The sequence below is a fragment of the Colossoma macropomum genome, unplaced genomic scaffold (genome assembly GCF_904425465.1).
Source record: "Colossoma macropomum unplaced genomic scaffold, Colossoma_macropomum, whole genome shotgun sequence".
NCBI classification, from domain to species: Eukaryota; Metazoa; Chordata; class Actinopteri; order Characiformes; family Serrasalmidae; genus Colossoma; species Colossoma macropomum.
The window spans coordinates 26,467,019-26,485,580 of NW_023494803.1; the positions used below are offsets into that span (position 1 = coordinate 26,467,019).

Here is an 18,562-nt window from a genome sequence, read left to right on the forward strand (position 1 = left end):
GCATTAAAGAAATACTACAAAGCAGCTCCTAAAATCTAAAGCGAATGTTTTTGCTGTTAAATAAACTTTGTAAAACACTTAAATAATCACATTGTACAAGAGGCATTCTCAAAGTCATTCAGAGTAAGTGTGAATGTAAGACAGTTTGTTTCATCAAGGCCTCAGGACGAGTTGCATTGTTCTTGATGTTCTGTTTCACATTAGATTTGATGAGACTATTCTACTGTTTTATTCAGACATATTTCAGAGTACCCTTTCTCTGCTATTACAGTGTTAAAATGCCTTTGCACTGAAGATCCAGTAAAATAGAAATGGAAATTGTATGTGCTCTACTATTTGCCTGTTGTCCCAGTCATCCGAGGTTAAAAACTCTCCCATTCATGGAACAATTACAGAGGAATGGAAAAAACATTCCAAATTGTTGGTACTGTATTAAGTTCTTTCAGTTTGATAAAGCACATAGAAATGAATTAGGACCAAGTTAACTGGCAACAGGCGTTTGCTTTGGAGGCACGTTGTCAGGGCCATAGTGTGCTGTACACGGTTTGTCAATGTTGGGGTCCCCATTTACTGTTGTGTCGACTTGGTTGCATTTTCCCAGATTTTTAATTATGTTGAAGTTCGAGCGTGCAGTCTCCACAAAGCTGTTCTCCAGCAACCATCCGTCCGATTCGGACTCGGGATCTCCTTGCCGCAGAACGTTCTCCAGGGCTGTTTGCAGGTAACGTACACCGGTAAGCACGGAGAGCTGTCGGAGAAGAGAGAGAACACGATGAACGAACATTGAGTTTGCATTAATCACAGGTGGGATTAGTTAACATGTAAGTAAAGTTTCCAATGTTGGATTTATGGGAAATTGTTTAACCTGGCTGTTTCTCTTATAAAGCATAGTTGTAACTTTGCCTCTTGGGTAACTGTACACATACTGTTGCTAATTCAGCAGAAAGTCAAAATAAATCTACCACAACACTCGTGCCAAAGTAAGCAAGTGCCAACCTCAAAGAGCCAGATGAGAAGCACCGTAAGGCCAATTGAGTGCATTATGTTGGTGTAGTACTCCACCAAGGCCTGGTGACAGCCCCTCTTCCATAAGTTGAGGTCCTCAGTTTGGTAGTCGTAGTTGAAATGCGCCGAGTTGTTGGTGAGTTGATACTGAATGCAGGGTCGAGGTGAGTTGACATTACAGCAGCTGAAAGGTACACCATCCATCAGGTACTTTCCCTCTACGTTACTGCGTAAACGGCTAAAAAAGAAAAATAGGAGGTGACTTATCAGTGGATGGAAATGAAGTTCAGCATCATCCATTCAGGGTGTGCTTGTTTGTAGGCTTAATTTAAATGGCCTACGTTTTTCTTTAGATCTGTTTTGTATTTATTATTTTCCCGAAAGTCCACTTATAACATTTGTGCGATTTTATGTACCAAAAACATACACTTGTTTTTACATGACCTTTTTCCAAACTATCTTGTAGTATCTTAGAATTCAACAGGCTGCTTTTGTTGGTGTTTTTAAGACAGGTATATGCAAATGACCTGTTATGCTTGGCTGCCCTGTATTTTACCTCGTCCAGAACATTCTAGCTGAAATTCACTGAACAAACAGAAAACCATGGATGATGCTGGGAAAAAATAAACGTTTGCCACTTTTTTTGGATGTCCGGATTCTTGTAAGCTGCAGTCTTACAATTGCTATCCAACGGTGCTGAACAGATCAATATTTAATTGGTTTTCCTTACATATTCAGAGTTACTAACTCTGTTGCAGCCTGTCAGCGGTAACAACACTCCTTATCACTTCAGTGCAAATGGGCAGGACTAAACTGCTATAGGCTAAATGGATGGTCATGTGTAAACAATGAATTCAAAATGTGATATTTTTCCATCTTGGTTTCTGTGTATGGACTGCAGAGTGAATTGTGCATTTTAAACTCTAATGTTTGCATACTACAACAATTCTTATTCAACATTAGCAAGAAAAACCACCTTACTTACTCCAGCACTTCTCGTTTGGACATGTCCAAGTAGCGATTGCTGATCCACTGTATCTGGAACCAGTCTCTGTGGCCTTTATTTCCACAGCACTGGAACTGGATCTGCAGCAGGTCCACGGTGCGCTTCAGAAAGCAACGGCCTGGTGTATCTGTGTCCTTATAGTAGCGCATAGCATCGTTTAGTCCCAGCGCCAGGGATTCCTCCAGTTCCCCATGCATACTGTAGCACATTAGTGCTCCGACCAACACACACAGGGTGAAGAAGAACGTACAAATGATGTAAGGAAGCATCACCAGCTTCCAGCGCAAGAACTTGGTGGTGTCCACACAGTCATAGCAGATCTTTCCTCCTACAAAGTTTATTATGCAAGCTATCAGCCCCACGGCAATAAGCATGTTTGGCACAGAGTGAATCTCCCTTTCGGCCATTAGCTCCCTCCTCTTGTTGATCTCCACTTTGAGGAAAAGGCCCAGGCTGAAGAGGATGATCCCTGTCACTACAGAGACCCAATTCAGCAGCCACAGCACCTGAGCCAGCTTGTCCCTCTGGCTTTTAGTGAACTTCACCCGTAGAACAGCCATTTTTGGCTAAATATCAGCTATCAAGCTCTGTCCTGATGGTACTACAGGTGTTGACTGTAAAGAGTGGGGTGAATGTAAAATTTAGTGGGATAAATAGTAGGTGATGGGAGATTGGATTGAAGAACAGAATAAATAGACAGAGCCTTTAAAATGTGTTGTAGTTGTTGAGGAGCAGAGGAAATTGTTGAGGAAGGACATCTTTTCTTAAACTGAAATGATTGAAAATGACCTAATGGGATTCCCATCAAAGCAGCTTGTCTTGCAATAGTAAATCATTTTTCATATCTGTGCTCTCAGTGGCAGTGTATACTTCCATAACAGGTGCAAAAAGACCATGCATGGTATTAAATTCTGTCCATCAGATGCCAGAGAACATTGTCTGGCCTTTTGGAGCACACAGCTGAATCTTTCATTTGAGGATGTCTTCAAGCAGATGGACTAGTTTTCCATTATGTTCCCAAGAGATGTCCTGAAAGATGCTTACGTGCTTAGACACACAACAACAATGCTGAAGTTAGTTTACACTCCCAGATATTCCCTTCTGTGTTTATAATTCTTTGTGTTGTCTGTCTACAAAACAACTATGTGCCAGAAACAATTGTAACTTCTTGTAAATGAAACACTACAAAATTCATTTATTACAGCTTACGGTCCTGGAATACTTGCTTTCAGTTTTTCAAAGAAATCTGCAGGGATATTTTTCAGCACCTCCAAAGTTCAGTCTTAGAAATTGGTTGCATTTTCTGCTTCTTGCAATCCAAGTAATGCCAAACACATTCAGTGATGTTGAGGTCGGGACAAGATGAAGGCTCTAAGTACTGTTTATCTGATAACAGCATGTATCGTTGTTCGGAGTCCTATTTTCTCTATAATTTGTAATCATTTTTGGATTTTTTTTTCAGTTTTTCACTGTTTTTCAGTTTTCATCTGACTTTCCCTTTCCTTATGCAAATAAATTATCTTCTATCTAATGTCCTCAGAAGTTAAAGCTATATTGACTGGAAATTAAATGAATGAAAGGTGGCCTCTGACTTTTGCACAAGACCGTACATATCCAACCATTTTACACGAGTGGCAGTAGATTTAATATGCTGATACTGGATTGAAACACTGGAGACTCCACTGTTACACAACTTTGCATATCTAAAAGACATATACAACATGCACCGAAATAAGAGCCAAAAATAATGTAAAATTTAGATGTAAAACCTTTGTATGACCTATTAGTACAAAAAAAAGCAGACCAAACATAGTTCACCTACTCTCACAGACAAACACATCCCTGTGCTTAGCCAGACACAATGAATGAAGATGATCCCTACAGAATTAAGGGTAGCAGTAAATGGTTTAATACTCACCCAAGCTCGTCTGCCTCTCTTTGCTCAATGCTTTGCCAAGTACCTCCCCAATTCGGCTTATTTCCCTCCTCCCTTGTATCCAATACGCTCGCTTTTTGTGTGCAACAATATGTTTATGTGTTGTTAGGTCAGAAAAAGGGTCGTGTGTGTGGTGGAGACGCGGTCATAGCCCCAGCCCTGACCTCCCCGTAATCCCCTTTAATCAGTAATCAGCCCAGTTGGATTTGGAAGAGTACCTTCTGCCACCTACACAAATCTCACTGATGGACTGTTGTGTATGTGTGTATGTGAAAGAGAGAGAGTGAGTAAGAGTAGTTTATTAAGTGGACAGGAAATGCCTGGGTTTCTGAGCTTTCTGTTAGCATCCCCAATACAATATTAGAGCATGTTTGTAACAATTCAGTTATATGGTCTGGCTTTTTTCAGCTGCACATAGTGTCAAACACTATTTTGGTGTTTTTGCCACAGACATTTTTATTAATTCTGCTTCCTGCTGACTGTCTGAAGTTTATCTTAACCTTCTGTTAACGAATTCAGTTAAAAGGATGAAAACAGTACTAGCCTATGGCAAACTCTTATTTAGCTTTATTAGCGTCTAGCAGGCAGTTTAATCACATTGTGAGACATGTGAATTGCATTTTTACATTTTTATTTGTTTACTTTTTTCTTTACAGTTTTATTTAGAAACCTATAGAAACAGTTATAACCTGAATGAAATGATCTGCATAACTGATTGTATTTGTATGTCAAAAAGATGCAAATACTTCCACCTGTTTCACCCGTTTTACCAAAGTCAATGGCTGGAAGTCAGTATGCTAATCTGATACTATTTATAAACAGAATTTCCAGCATTGTGTAACTGAGTATCTGTATGGTATGTGTACGGCAAGTGTGCACAGAGATGAACTGAGTTGTGGGGAACACCAACTGAAGGATCCAATGTAAACAAAGGCATAATTTCATTGTAAAAGCTCAGTGTTTACTAGAGGTGCCACCCGTGTAGGATTTTCCATGGGTTGTCCTGGATTTGGTCCTCTGTCCAGGCGTTCTTTTCATCAAATGCGGCTCCTTTTTTCAAAATTACCTTTGATGATAGTGGCCAGACTTCAATTTTTTACTACACTGGCACAAAATGCCTCTGGCTTATCAAGATGTTGTTTTGTATATTTCTGACATTAACCTTTGTGTTTAAATCACAGGTAAGGTTTTCTTCTGATAATTATTATGAGCAGCGTATTTGTGCAGACAACGCTGCACAGTAGAATGGTCCACTCCTGTGTCAGCTAAACCTTCCTGCAGGTCCTTTGTGCATGATGTGGAGGTTTTGGTTTGACGTTCTGGCCAAGATAAGAGCAGTTCTGTCTGAGAATTTTCTTTATCTTTCAGATCTTGCCTTGACTTCCACAGTTCCCCTTAACTACCATTTCTTACTGACATTTCGGACAGTGGAGATTGCGAGCTGGAAGCATTTTGATATCTTTCTATAGCCATTCCCTGTTTTGTTGCTTCATTTTTAGATCATCAGCCTGCTGCTTCGAGGAGCCCATGGTTGTTGAGTATTAAGGTTTGAAGAGTCAGAGAATTTATCACTTATAATAAAGCCGTGCTGTTAATGAAATTGGGTCATAGATAAATTGAGATCGATAGGCATCCTTCTTGGAGTAGGAGCTGAAATGCTGTTATTTTCTGCTTCAGACATTCAAACTTTGCATTGCTTTTATGATGCCTGGTCGTCAAAGTAAATGAATGAAACTCATTTGCCAAAAATGTATATTTAAACTAAAACCACACATAATCTGCCCTCCCTCACTCACTTTTCACACAGCCAATGGGATCCAGAGCAGGTCTAGATTAGTGGATTATTCTAGCCTAGAGAGGATTGAAGCAGGGGAAAGCACATGGGACCCAGTCAGCAGATCTGGAGACGCTTCTCATCTCTGCCCATGGGACACTGGATGAAAGATACTCTTACTGGTGAGTGCTGAACACCTCTACATCTCTATCATACAGGTGTCACTGTCATAACACGGCTGATAAACCTCTGAGATGAGATGAGTTGAGATTAAGCTTGACTCAGAACTTCATTGTACAGAAGGGTAATGTTCCTTTAAATCAGTCTTGTTCTAACAAGTTACTTACAGCAAAGTTATGAATAAATCCTACTTTTTTTTACACTTAACATCAAGATCTTAATATTAGCCAACAGAATGCTATAACCCTTCCAAATAAGGAAATTAAGTTCTTCACTGCACTTCACTGCACTGCATGTTTTTAATGACTCATGCACAAGAATCTGATCATGAACTAATAGAAATCTTTAGATTTGTGTTCTGGTCTTCAGATTAGTCATAAAGAAAGTAGGCGTGCAGATTCATTCATTTAATTTCATTTCTTTTTCTGAATCGAGACATATGAAGTGGGAGATTTACTGCAGCAGTAAGATGATGTTGAACACAGAGGTTTTGTGGAACAAAGCTTTAACAGACAACAACGTGAGGGGCATCCTTTGCTGGCTCCGACACCTCGTCGCTCAAGGCAAGGAGTAGTCTTATCAGGACTCTTACTGCATGTAGCTGCTCAGGCCACTACAGATCAAGCAGTGTATGACTGTAACTTTGTGTGGTGTTTATTTAGATACTGTAGGACTGTATTGACTGTATTGAGTTGTTTTCAACAGATGAATGCAATGTGGAGAAGAGCCTGGCCAGTTTCAGCTGCTGGCTTCAGCGCTCAGTGGAACTGACCCAGAAAGAGTTGCTAACTCTCTGTGAGTTCAAATCCACAAAACCATTTACAAATAATTTTTTATATAGGTACAGTAGTATGTAAAGGTTTGGGTACCCCTGGCCAAATTAGATATTGTTTGATTTTTGTGAAAAGAAGTAAACACAACCTCTGCAGCAGTGTCATTTGAAAAATAACATTTTTCTGCAAATGTTAATCCACAGTGAATACATATTTGATTAACTTGAAAAATATAAAAAATAGTACTTGAGGCATTTGCAAAAGTTTGGAAATCCTTCCTCTTGTAAAGTTTCAGAGACCATAATTAACTAAATAAAAAAAGTAAAAAAGTAGCAGTATTTAATGAAAAGAACACTTTTCCAGCAGTTAAGCATGGGGGAGCTTTTATGCTTTGGGGTTGTGTGGCAGCCAGTGGCACAGAAAACGTTACACAGGTAGATGGATTCCAATAGATATCAGCAAGTTGTGGAAATGTGACAAAGTCAAGAAACTGAAGCTGAAAAGAGGCTCACTACTACAACCGGACAATGATCCAAAACATACCTCAAAAACCCTCATGAACTACTTAAAGAAATGTAAGCTGCAGCTTTGTAATAGTCTCCTGTGTATGTATTCAAATATGCATGTTCAAATATAAAGTAACTGTGCATCGACATTTGCAAGAATCACTTTAAAAAATCAACAAAATGTCATTTGTCCATGGATGCAAACATTTTTGCATGCAACTGTATAATTAAGCAATGTGAGGGAATTGAAAAGGTTTGGAGTTACTGTCATTCTCTGGCTCCAGGCTTTGGCCAATGTGAGGGCCTGTGGATGTTCTTAGACCAGAACTCCTTCGCTAAACTCCATCTACTGATCCAGAAACTGAAGAACCTGCTGTCATTGGCATGTTGGGGAAAGACACATGCAGTTCCTCTTTGTCCTACACACAGTAAGTCTTATTTATCTAACATTATTCAAAATCCCACATTAAGTGATGTTTCTTTCATAGAGCAACTGATGATGGAGAAACCCAAAAAAGTGCTCATAATATACAAGACACAAATGACATCACTCATAAAGCTTTTTGATTGACAACAAAGCATGTCAGTATATTCAAGCAATACTGGATCACCAATTATAAACAAAAATAGGTCAGTTTTTTTGGGTACAGCCCTAAACATTTTCAGGTTTCCTTGCTCCTTAGTTATGTCTCTTCCAAGAACACTTGTAAAGATAAAGCTGCAGAAAAGGATTCATTGTGCAATGCCTTAGAAGAAACAAGCGTTTAGTGTGTGGTTCCTAAGAGAACCGTTTTTGTATATACAATAACGAGTGTGAAGAGCCCCTTTAAAGTTTAAAGAACCTCCACATAGGGGTGAGCGATATGACAAAAATATCATATCATGATACTTAAATACATCAATCACAATATTTTGACCCACATACACAGTACTAGCAGTGCTACATTTAAAAACTGCAATGAAAAACTTAAAATGACAGTGATTTTTACTTAACATTTCACATACTGTGCTGCAATAAACCCAGTTAAACAGGATTTATTATGCTCTCTTTGTGATGAAACATGCATTCTGTCCATTTTCTTTAAGGTACTAACGAAATCAGTATTGCTTATTATGATAAAATCTATCACGACAAAGATAAAATAATCACATTGCCCACATCTACCTTCACATAATGTAAAGGTTCCAAGAAGAACCATCAATTTGGTATAGAGCCCTTATACTATGTGAAGGTTCTTTAACCTTTGAAAGGTTCTTCACACTCATAAATGTCTTTTTCAAACACAGGACCATATTTATAAAGCACTCATACAGATGGATTACATTTTTAGGTAGTGATTTATAAAATGTGAATTTGATGCAGATGAGTGCAAGTTTCCAACCTGACTAACGTAGTAATGGCAGTGTCAGTGTGCTACAGGCTTTACAGTACAGACTTGTGAGTGTTGTGTTTTTATAAATCACTCCTATGCTGAGAACATATCTAAAGAATAAATTTTGAGTTCAATTTAAGTAAGTTTTGTAATGAGTAACCAAAAGTGATTCTTCTATGGCATCGCTTTTTTGTTTTTTAAAGAGTGGACATTTGATCGTGTTACATTGAAGTTATTTTCATTGCTTTTTGCCTTTTTGTACTGCATTAAGGCATACAGTGTGCAATTCTGGATCCTCTTACTTTTGATTTGTTCTTTGCGTATGTTTATCTGCATTTGTTATATCTTGCTGCTATTTTCTCTGCACTGGTAATACTAATACTAGCTAATTATCACATTGTTCTTGAGCTGAACTGGGAAAACAGAAAAAATGTGCAGTACATTGTAGGTGGACTACAGAACTGGACTTTAGTACAAGAAACAGTCTGGATTTTGACTCCCTCATCTCTGCCTCAAATCTCAGAGCTCACATGTAGGATGAATCGTGTTGGTGGCAATGCCGTGGTCAGATGGGGCTGCTCAAATCTGGATCAGCACACACTCAGACAACACATCCTGCTGGGCAGGCTGGTACAGTGGTGGGGCTTTACTGGACTTCTGCCACAGCACCCAGGTACTACAGTACACACTGTAGGTTACACTTTATTTTGTTAGTGGCCAGTACCACGTTATCATTAATGATCTGTTAATTATTTTTATGTTAGTAACAATACGTAAAGCTTACATAGTATGATTCAGTGGCGAGAGTCCATTGTTTTATGGCTTCATTCCTTTTAGATGCACATGAACTGAAGCAGATTTCTCAGATGTGGCGTGAGATGGACCACAACCACAAGAGAGCATGTCTGGAGTTGCGGTAATAGTCTAGTGCACAGACACTGTTATTCTTTCTGTTCCAGTTGTACCTGTCTTAGTGTGCTGCCTTCTGTTGCACAATGTTTTTTTTAAATCTTCACCATGCAACAGAAAGGCCTTCAAAGCTTCTGCACTGTTAAAAAGATACCTAATACTCAAGAAAAACTTGCTGATGTGCCTCGGGTATTCCTCATTAGATGTGATGCTGAAGATAAATATAGGTGGAGCTCCCTTATCCAGGGTATAGTGGCTCATATAGATAAACAGCATGGGCTGCCGTGGGTTTCCGAAGACTGTGCGTACCAGACTTACCCACCACCTTCTCTACAAGCTCTCCTGAATCTAGTGCTGCTCCCTCATGTAGACATCACTTCTGTCCAATATATTGTATCCTGCTTAAAATCTCTGGTTCTGGGTTTATAATAACCATTAATTGTTATATTTGTATAAAATATTGCATTGATTTACTGTGGTAAAGTGAAAGCTAAAGCATCCATTGCAGTATATTTAGCTCCAGTAAATAGAGTTGTCACTTGACATGTTAAGTATAAGTTAAATGTTTATTACGATTAGAGAACATGAACCGTAAAATGTATCTTTCATATCCAGTTTTCACCTTATGATTTGTGGAAAGCTCTCTTTAACGTTTCATGTCCAGATAATGTACTTTGTTCTGGATGTGGCTAAATTTTTGCATTGTAAAGATGACCTTCTGGAGTCTTTCTGCCACACCTTCACCATCCCACTCAGCTTCTCCCAGCAGATCCTTGGATTCTGGCTCCTGGACCATGGCTTTGTATTGGTATGATGTCCATGATTACGTTTCAGATTCTCAGATTATGTATTATATTAATGAATTATATTCTAATTACTATTCATCAATTAAAAGTAACAGAATAACAATGATTGAAGAGTTTCATTCCAAAAAGCCGTATTTAAGTTTTTGAACACTGACGTACAATATATGGCCAAAAGTATGTAGACACCCCTCCTAATTATTGAGTTTAGATATTTTAGTTACACCCATTGCTAACAGGTGTATAAAATCAAGCACATAGACATGCAGTCTCTATAGACAAACACTGGCAGTAGAATGGGTCATACTGAAGAGCTCAGTGACTTTAAATGTGGCACTGTCATAGGATGCCACCTCTGCCACATTTCAGTTAGTGAAATTCTTCTCTGCTAGATCTGCCCCAAGGTGCATCAGAAGCTCATAAAATGAGTTTCCATGGCTGAGCAGCCGCACACAAGCCAAAGATCACTATGCACAATGCCAAGTGTCTGCCGGAGTAGTGTAATCACGCTTCACTATCTGGCAATCAGTTGAATGAATCTGGGTTTGGTGCATGCCAGGAAAACACTATCTACTGGAATGTGCAGTGCCAAAAGCAAAGTCTGGTGGAGGAGGGATAATGGTCTGTTTTTTTTTTTTCAGTATTTGGCCTAGACCCCGGAGTTCTAGTGAAGCGTAATGTTAATGCCTCAGCATACAAAGATAGTTTGGACAATTATATGCTTCCAACTTTGTGGCAGCAGTTTGGGGAAGACCCTTTCATGTTCCAGCATGACTGTACCCCTGTGCTCAATGCGAAGTCCATAAAGACATGGCTTGTCACATTTTGTGTGGAGGAACTCAAGTGGCCTGCACTTAGCACTTAGAAATTATGTTTTGTCTTTTTTACTGTAGGATTCAATGGAAATGCTTTTGAGCCTGAAGGCTAGTTCACCATGCTTGTCATCTCACCATCATGCCGTGTTGAGGACCTTGCTGAGACAAGGGGAGCAACAGGCAGCACTGAAGTACCTTTACTATACAATGCCAGCCATGGAGAACATTCAAGATGCCAGCCTGTTTGTGGACGTGCTGCTGCAGAACAAGTACAACAAAATCTTTCTGTCTGCTTTATCCTTATAAGAATGTGTTACAACTATGTATCATGTTACTCCCTTTACATCTTCTAATGCCTCAATGCTGAGTCAACTCACTTTAATAGACAGAAATGCTACATCCAGTGCTAAAAGCGGAAAGTTTGACTGAGTTGCTGTTCATGTTTTCTCTCTTTGAGCCATTCAAAGACTGAGTTTTCCTTTCAGCCGTGTTTCTGAGGCCTGGATGCTGCTCAGACGCGGCCAACCAGGAAATGAGGAGCTGCTCAAGCACTTTATTCGTGGATGTGAGAAACTCAGTTTCTGTGGAGAAGCACTGGCAACTGTTTGCAAGGTGGAGAGTTATGTGTGTTGTGTAACTTTCTTTAGATGTCTTTGTTAAATTACTCAGGACACCACATGTTTCGTATATTACAGGAGAATCTATGAAATCGTGTCGCTTTCAGTACTGTGCAAAAGTCAGAAACTGTCCTACATTGATTTAATTTCCATCCAACATAGCCATTCCATTCAAATAAACACAAGTTATTTATTTTCAGGCGATGTTTCTCAGATCATATATACAATAATCCTCTTGCATAAGGGGAAAGTCAAACGGAAAGTTTTAAAAAATGACTAAAAATGATTTAAAGAAACAATTGGACTCCTAACCAGCTTGCAAGACCTGGTAGACCACCAACACTGTCACCACCAGATAAAAAGCATTTAAAGCCTTCATCTTTGACAGATAATAGAAAATCAAGCTCTGTGTATGAAAGGATGTGTAGCTGTCAAGAAGCTGTTGATGAGAAAAGGAAATAGACACAAAGAAGAACATTGCAAATCAGTAAATAAAAGTGCTAGTGTTTTCAGTGCACTGGATACCCCAGAGCCCAGACCTCAACATCATTGATTACTTGGATAGTGAGAAGCAGAAAACACAACCAACTTCTAAGGCTGAACTTTGGAGGTGTGGAGAAATATCCCTGCAGATTTCTTTGAAAAACTGAAAGCAAGGCTACTGGCTAAGGCTACAGGGCTAAAATAAAATAGTTGTTGAGGCTTCTGTGTAATTTTCTGTTAAAAACATGCTTTCTGATTTTTTATGTTGAAAAATGAATAACTTGTACTTATTCACAGTTTTGATTGAAAAAGAAAGATATGAAGGGTGGTCTCTGACTTTTGTGTAGTACTGTATCATTTTGTATTTATGATATTTTATTTTTGTTCATATTACAGGACATGCTACATCTCCAGTTAACTGAACAACCAGATGCAAGCAAACCTGACAGCATGAATCAGGAAAATTATGGTCAATTTATAGAAGATAAGCCAGATGTAAAAGGTAAATTACTTTGATTAATTGAATGAGAAATGCTAAAACCATCAGGAACAAGGCAACGTTAATAATCATGGAACATAAGATATTTTGTTTAAGTTTGCAAATTCTCAAACTGTGTTTCAAAACTCTTAGGTCAGGCTCCTCGTCCACTATCTGCAGTGCTGTACCAGTGTCTCAAGAATGACTCTGTGACTGCTGGAGATTTGATCTCACTGCTTGGAGAAACTGTGACTGCCCTTAAATCTCCACAGAAAGCTATCAGGTCAAAAACACACACACATACTAAAACAATATTGTAGTTGTTGAGGCTTCTGTGTAATATATATATATATATATTACATGTATTAGCAAACAGAGCTTTCTCTCGAACTGTTTTTTCTTTTTAGGGAGGTAGTAGTGTGGCCAAAGTATCTGGAGGACACAGAGGAGAACAGGAATATTTCTCCACCACATCTTGCCTTTTGTCATCTATCCCCCTCTTCTACTCCAGTAGAACTCCATGAAGAATCTTCAATGCGGTCAGAGCAGGAGCTGTTGAAGGATGACTTGTCTGAATTGACACAGGTACACTACAATGACACTCATCTCCGGGGTAACACCAGGGGTGCCCTGCCCATAATAATGCATAGTGCATTTTCCTTCCACATCATACCAAATATCCAAGTGAAACATAGTATTAGGGAAGTAGCTGAGCATTATTGTTTAATGACTGGGCTGGTGGGATTGGGAGGTGGAACATGATATTATTGGTTAATGCAATTTTTGTCTGCCAGCTGGTGCACGATTATGTAGCAAAAAATCGTTTTAGAGATGTTTTCTAAATGGTATACCATAAATCATAAAGGGGAATTCCACTGTTTTTTGAAATTTGTATATAATTCCATCACTGAGATATAAACAAGTGTTGTGAATTAAGTGTTGCAGTTAACCTAAATTTGTCATTTGTATTTATAAGGAAAAAAAAGTTTTCTGTGGGAACTATTTTTGCATTATTTCACCTTACATGTATCTCTCTGCCATGAATGGATTTAGAAAAATGTTTTAAGCCAAAACTGAAACGTAGAAATAGCGTAAATCGATGTTTCATGGCATTGGGCAGTGTATTAATAAAGACTTTGTTTAGTAACTTTCTGTGAGGGAGCTTTTAGAAGCATTTATGCTTCAAATGTCTGGTTCCTATCACTGCTACTGTGCAGTTCTGATTCAGTAAGTTTCTCTAGAACAGAGCATTTCATATCAAAAAAACTCTGAATGACTTTGTGTAATTCATAACTATTTAAAGATGTAGAAATTGGCTTAGTTCCTTTTTAATATAACCGAGTTACTAAGTAACAAGGTGAAAAAGGACACTTCTGATATCAGGTTGATTTTTAACTATCCAGGGCAGCAGATCACTAGGACCAGAATGGAGCACACTGTTGCTGCGCAGTTTATCAGCCACCCCTCTACCTCATCTATCAATGCAAAGTACTATAGCTGGATCACTGGTTGACCGTTCTCACCACAGCAGTGATACCAAACATGAATATCTAGCTAACAGTGGCTCTGTGGTCAAAAACTGACCACTAATGAAGGTTTAGATGATGCAAATTGTTCATGGAAACAAACTTCCCATGGTCTCTAACTGTACACTTACACAGTAGGTGTGTCTAATACAGTGCCCATGTTGAGAACTTGTGCAGTCCTAGACCACAGCATCAATCCATCCATCTATCACTGCTTTATTTAGGAGGTGCATGTGTCTCCATCAGCAGCCTCTTCTGGCTCTACATCTCCAGACAGCATGACATCTGCATGCTCCTTCACTTCCGCCCCCTCTTCACCAGCTGCTGTCAGAAGTGAAGCCTCATCTAGATGTGGAAGCATCCTGCCATTGCAGAACCCCTTTGCTATGCCTAGAGATGAGGACTGTGAGGTGCTGGACAATAGCCAGATGCCCCCTGAGGTTCTGACACCCTGCTGCCTTGACCTCACTCTGACCCCCTGCTGCCCAGACCTCACTCTGACTGTAGATGGGGCCACAGAGGCGATGTCCTTCAAAAGCCTGCGGAGAGGAAGTGCAATAGAACTGGATAGCTATGAGTGTAAGTCCTGCTTATTGAGGTTTGATTGTTGTGCTGCCCAAGTCATCTCCTTTGGCACTAATGTTTGTTAATAATGGTACTACATATTTTTATTACACATGGATGTCACAAACCTTTCTACACTGTACATTAGCTTTATGTTTCTAATTCAGCAGGTGTGGAGGAAATCTTGACATGTCATGTTCCAGGAAACACCTCAGACATAACTGAGAGTCCAGGGGCAGAAATTATGCAGACACAGAAAAGGTGGTCTATCATTTATTTAAAGTCCATTGATCTATTGTTGGCCTTAAATATTTAATCTTAGTACATTCCAGTCTGCAGTAGACAAATGCAGACCCTCAGATGTTCATTATAAGGGCCAAGATTGTTATCTCTGTAATTAATAAATCAGTAGTTTGCTTTGTAAAAAGTTTAGATCTGATTGGCTGTTTGAACATGCTTAATATTTTGTGGGCAGATTTTTGGCAGCAGATGTCAAAATATTGACTTACTATTGGCTTATTTTGTTGAAATATTGACTTAACATCTCTAAACAATAACTAGCTTTCTTGAAATGACTAAATATCGCAGAATGATGCCTTATTTTCTCAAAATTTTCACTTAGTACCTCAAAATAATGACTAAGTTTCTTCAAATTTTGAGTTTAGATGTCTAAATAATGAGTTAGTAATTAAAATAAGAAAATAAGTACTAAGTCATTATCATGAGATACTAAGTCATTATTTCAACATGTTTTCAACATACCAATTTAATGTTTTCAGAAAGGTTGATATTTAGAGAGAATAAGTCATTATTCTCACATAGTAGATATAATTTGAGTGGGAAAGTCATTATTTTGACAGAATAAGTCACACAAGATCCAAGTCATTGTTTTTGCTGAGTTATTACGAGATACGCCATAATTTATACATAGCAAATGAATACATTAAGAAAATAAAGTCATTGTTTTGAGATTCTTAGCCAGAAATTTGACATGCATCTGCCAGAAAGGAGTGGGCTTCCATACTCACTAGGTTGAAGGATTATGGAATATGTTTATAGCTGCTATACAGTTCTTAAAAATATTAAACTTTGAGCATTATTTCAATTAATGTCAGTATTAGCAAAATTAGCAAAATCATCCAGGTATTGTGTATGCTGTACAGTAATAAATAATAATTATCTGTGAATAATACGGTTACATGCTGATTTATTTCACTGTTATTAGGTCCAAGAGTAAGTTTAACCTCCCTCTTCAGTGCTACAGCAATGAGGACAACCAAGCAGTGCCTTCCACTGCCGAGGTCCCTGTGGACAGTCACAATTTTTTAACACCTGATTACGGTATGATAGACCTAATGTCTAACCTTATGATAACCATAAGATGTCTAATGATATTAGTCTGATTAAGGTATGTCATTTGTTGGCTGATGGAACTTGATCATTTCACTTTGTACCCACAGACAAAATCGTCTATGATAAAGTGGTCTCGGAGGACATCATTAAAGCAGAAAATGTGATTGAAGAGTTAAGTGTTTTACCTTCTGAGCAGAGAGTTGAACCTGTTAATTGTCAGGACTCTGTATCCACTGAAACAGGAGAATCCAACAGCTTTTTGGAACTGAAGCCTTTAAGGGTAAGTGACATCTGCCAGTGTGCTTGAGGCCTAAAGGGGTAGTTTGGCAAAAAATCAAGTTTGTTTCTTCAGTTCTTTACCTTCCTTTAGAAAACAGACAATGGAAACTTACACTACACAAATTAGCATTGTGGACTTGCTTGCCTCAAACCACGACCAACGTTTAAGTAATCTCAAATAGACTTGCTTATGTGGTTTCTGCCACTGTGTGATACTGTATTGTACAAAAATGGACAAAAGTACAGACAACATTCAAGCTTTTCGTTGGCTGTTGTTGTTTTTAGCTATGCAATTAAGTCTGTTTGAGATTATTTAACAATTCAAGGCAAGCAATTGATGTTTGAGGCATGCAGCTAGCACTATTGGAGTATAAGCTTCCATTATTTGTTAGCTATGTCAGTCTCATTGCTCCAGTGCAAAATTAAATAAGCTGACCTGGGACACAAAACACTTTTCAATGTCAGTTGGAAATCATATTGCATTTTTCTTTTGTAATGCCGTGTATTTATGAGTGAAACATGAAAATACATTGCACAGATTTCAGGTTGACTTCAACCCTTTTAAAGGGCCAGGCCTCGCTGGTGGGTCCTTTAACTTTAATAACCTAAGAAGAACTAAGCCAGTCTGCATTGTAGCTCATGTAGTATCTAAATAATAAGCCTGGGATTGGGCGGGGTTAAATGATCTCAAATAGACTTGCCTATGCAGTTTCTGCCCCAATAAAATGCTGTTATTTATAAAAAAATAGACAAAAGTATGGACAAAATTCAGGCTACTATTACTATTTTAAGCTATACAGTCAGGTCTGTTTCTTCATTGCAGTTTGAGGCAAGAGTTTGATGATTAAGACGTGCGGTTTCCATGACTTCCATCACTTGTTAGCTACATTAGACTCACTGCTGCAGTGCAGAAATAATAATGCAAACCTCAGATGCAAACATCTGTTGTCTTATTGTCTACATTTGAGGTAACAACAAAATTGTGTCTGTTCGATTTTTTTGTTGAACTATCGCTTTAATGATCACCAGAACTTCCATGAATGTAACGTGCACTATATTCACTATACTATACTGCATTTGTAACACCTGTATGAGCCTTTATGTTTCGCCTCTTTGTCTTTGTCCTTATTATGGTTAGAGAGCCTTGTCGCTCCATCTACACGAGGAGTGCTTGGAGGTCTTCCGGCACGATTCCCAGGATGCAGTGGATCAACCGGAGATCCTGACCTCTTGTGCCCTTTCTGAAACCATGCAGGACCTCCTGGAGCAAATCCATGAGTGGGACGTCTCAGTTAAGAAAGGAGAACAAAATCAGCCTGCTTCATTAGCTTCTCTCCAGAGCTCCATCCTGGAGATAGACTTTAACCCCAAGAGGCGTGGCTCCCGAACCCATCAGCTCCAGATTCCGCTCGGAGTATCTCCATCACCCCGCACCAGTCCCACTCGCAGCCCCCAGCTCAGCCCCTCTGATCAGGCCAGAGACAAATCCCCCAGCGAAGGCAAGGCTGCAGCCACCAAGGAGGCGGTGTGTTTCCGGACCACGTCAGACCGAGTGGGCCACTGCAAGCTGGGCAGCTGGTGGAAGCAGGCCCTGGAGACCAGACGAGCTTCCACAGGCCTGCTGCCCGCTATTGAGCAGGTCCCTGCCGTTACCAAAGGTTTCCCTTTATCCTGCTATTCAGATCAAATGCTTGCCTGATTTTGTGTGTTCATAAGGGGTCTGAAGTGCATCGATCTGAAAGTGACAATCAACTGCATTAATAGTAGAATTGATTACAGTCAACTGTAATAACATTATATAATTGTCTTAATTTCTTGGGCTATTTTTAAATGTAAAAATCCAACTAAAGGGCTTTGAATAGTTTTAAGTTGGTTTAAATGTAAACAGGTCCTCAAGTCACATTTGTGTATTCAATGTACTTCTTAAAATATATGCTGTATTATACCAAAGTGATCGAATTGACTTGAATTGTGGATGCATTCAGAATCAAAACTGTAAATATTTTGTGAGGTTACAGATTTACATCTCTAATGTTGTGAACAAGCAGACTGTTGCCATAATTTAGCATTTTTCTAGCTTTAACCCACTGAGCCTTCTTTCTTTCCTTGCCCTTGTTCTAGGACGCTCTCAGTCTCAGGGAGCAACCAGCTTCTTGGAACCTTCAACTAAACCCAAAGGAGC

At 39.0% G+C, this 18,562-nt stretch overlaps 1 protein-coding gene across 1 annotated transcript; it reads right to left on the reverse strand.

The window, feature by feature from the left end:
• Nucleotides 1–481: 481 nt before the first annotated feature.
• Nucleotides 482–2,571, reverse strand: prph2la (peripherin 2-like a). The gene is made up of 3 exons (XM_036593652.1): nt 1,991–2,571; nt 997–1,243; nt 482–748 (listed from the first exon to the last, which is right to left on the reverse strand). Exons 1-3 carry the CDS (start codon nt 2,569–2,571, stop codon nt 482–484), a joined length of 1,095 nt encoding a protein of 364 aa, XP_036449545.1.
• Nucleotides 2,572–18,562: the final 15,991 nt, after the last annotated feature.

Bases quoted from the DNA above. Each gene is read 5' to 3' on its own strand.
- prph2la (XM_036593652.1), bottom strand. From the start codon at position 2,571: ATGGCTGTTCTACGGGTGAAGTTCACTAAAAGCCAGAGGGACAAGCTG. The intron at 1,244-1,990 runs GTAAGTAAGGTG...TTTCTTTTTTAG, and splicing joins TCCAAACGAGAAGTGCTGGA to CCGTTTACGCAGTAACGTAG. The intron at 749-996 runs GTTGGCACTTGC...CTTCTCCGACAG, and splicing joins TTCTCATCTGGCTCTTTGAG to CTCTCCGTGCTTACCGGTGT.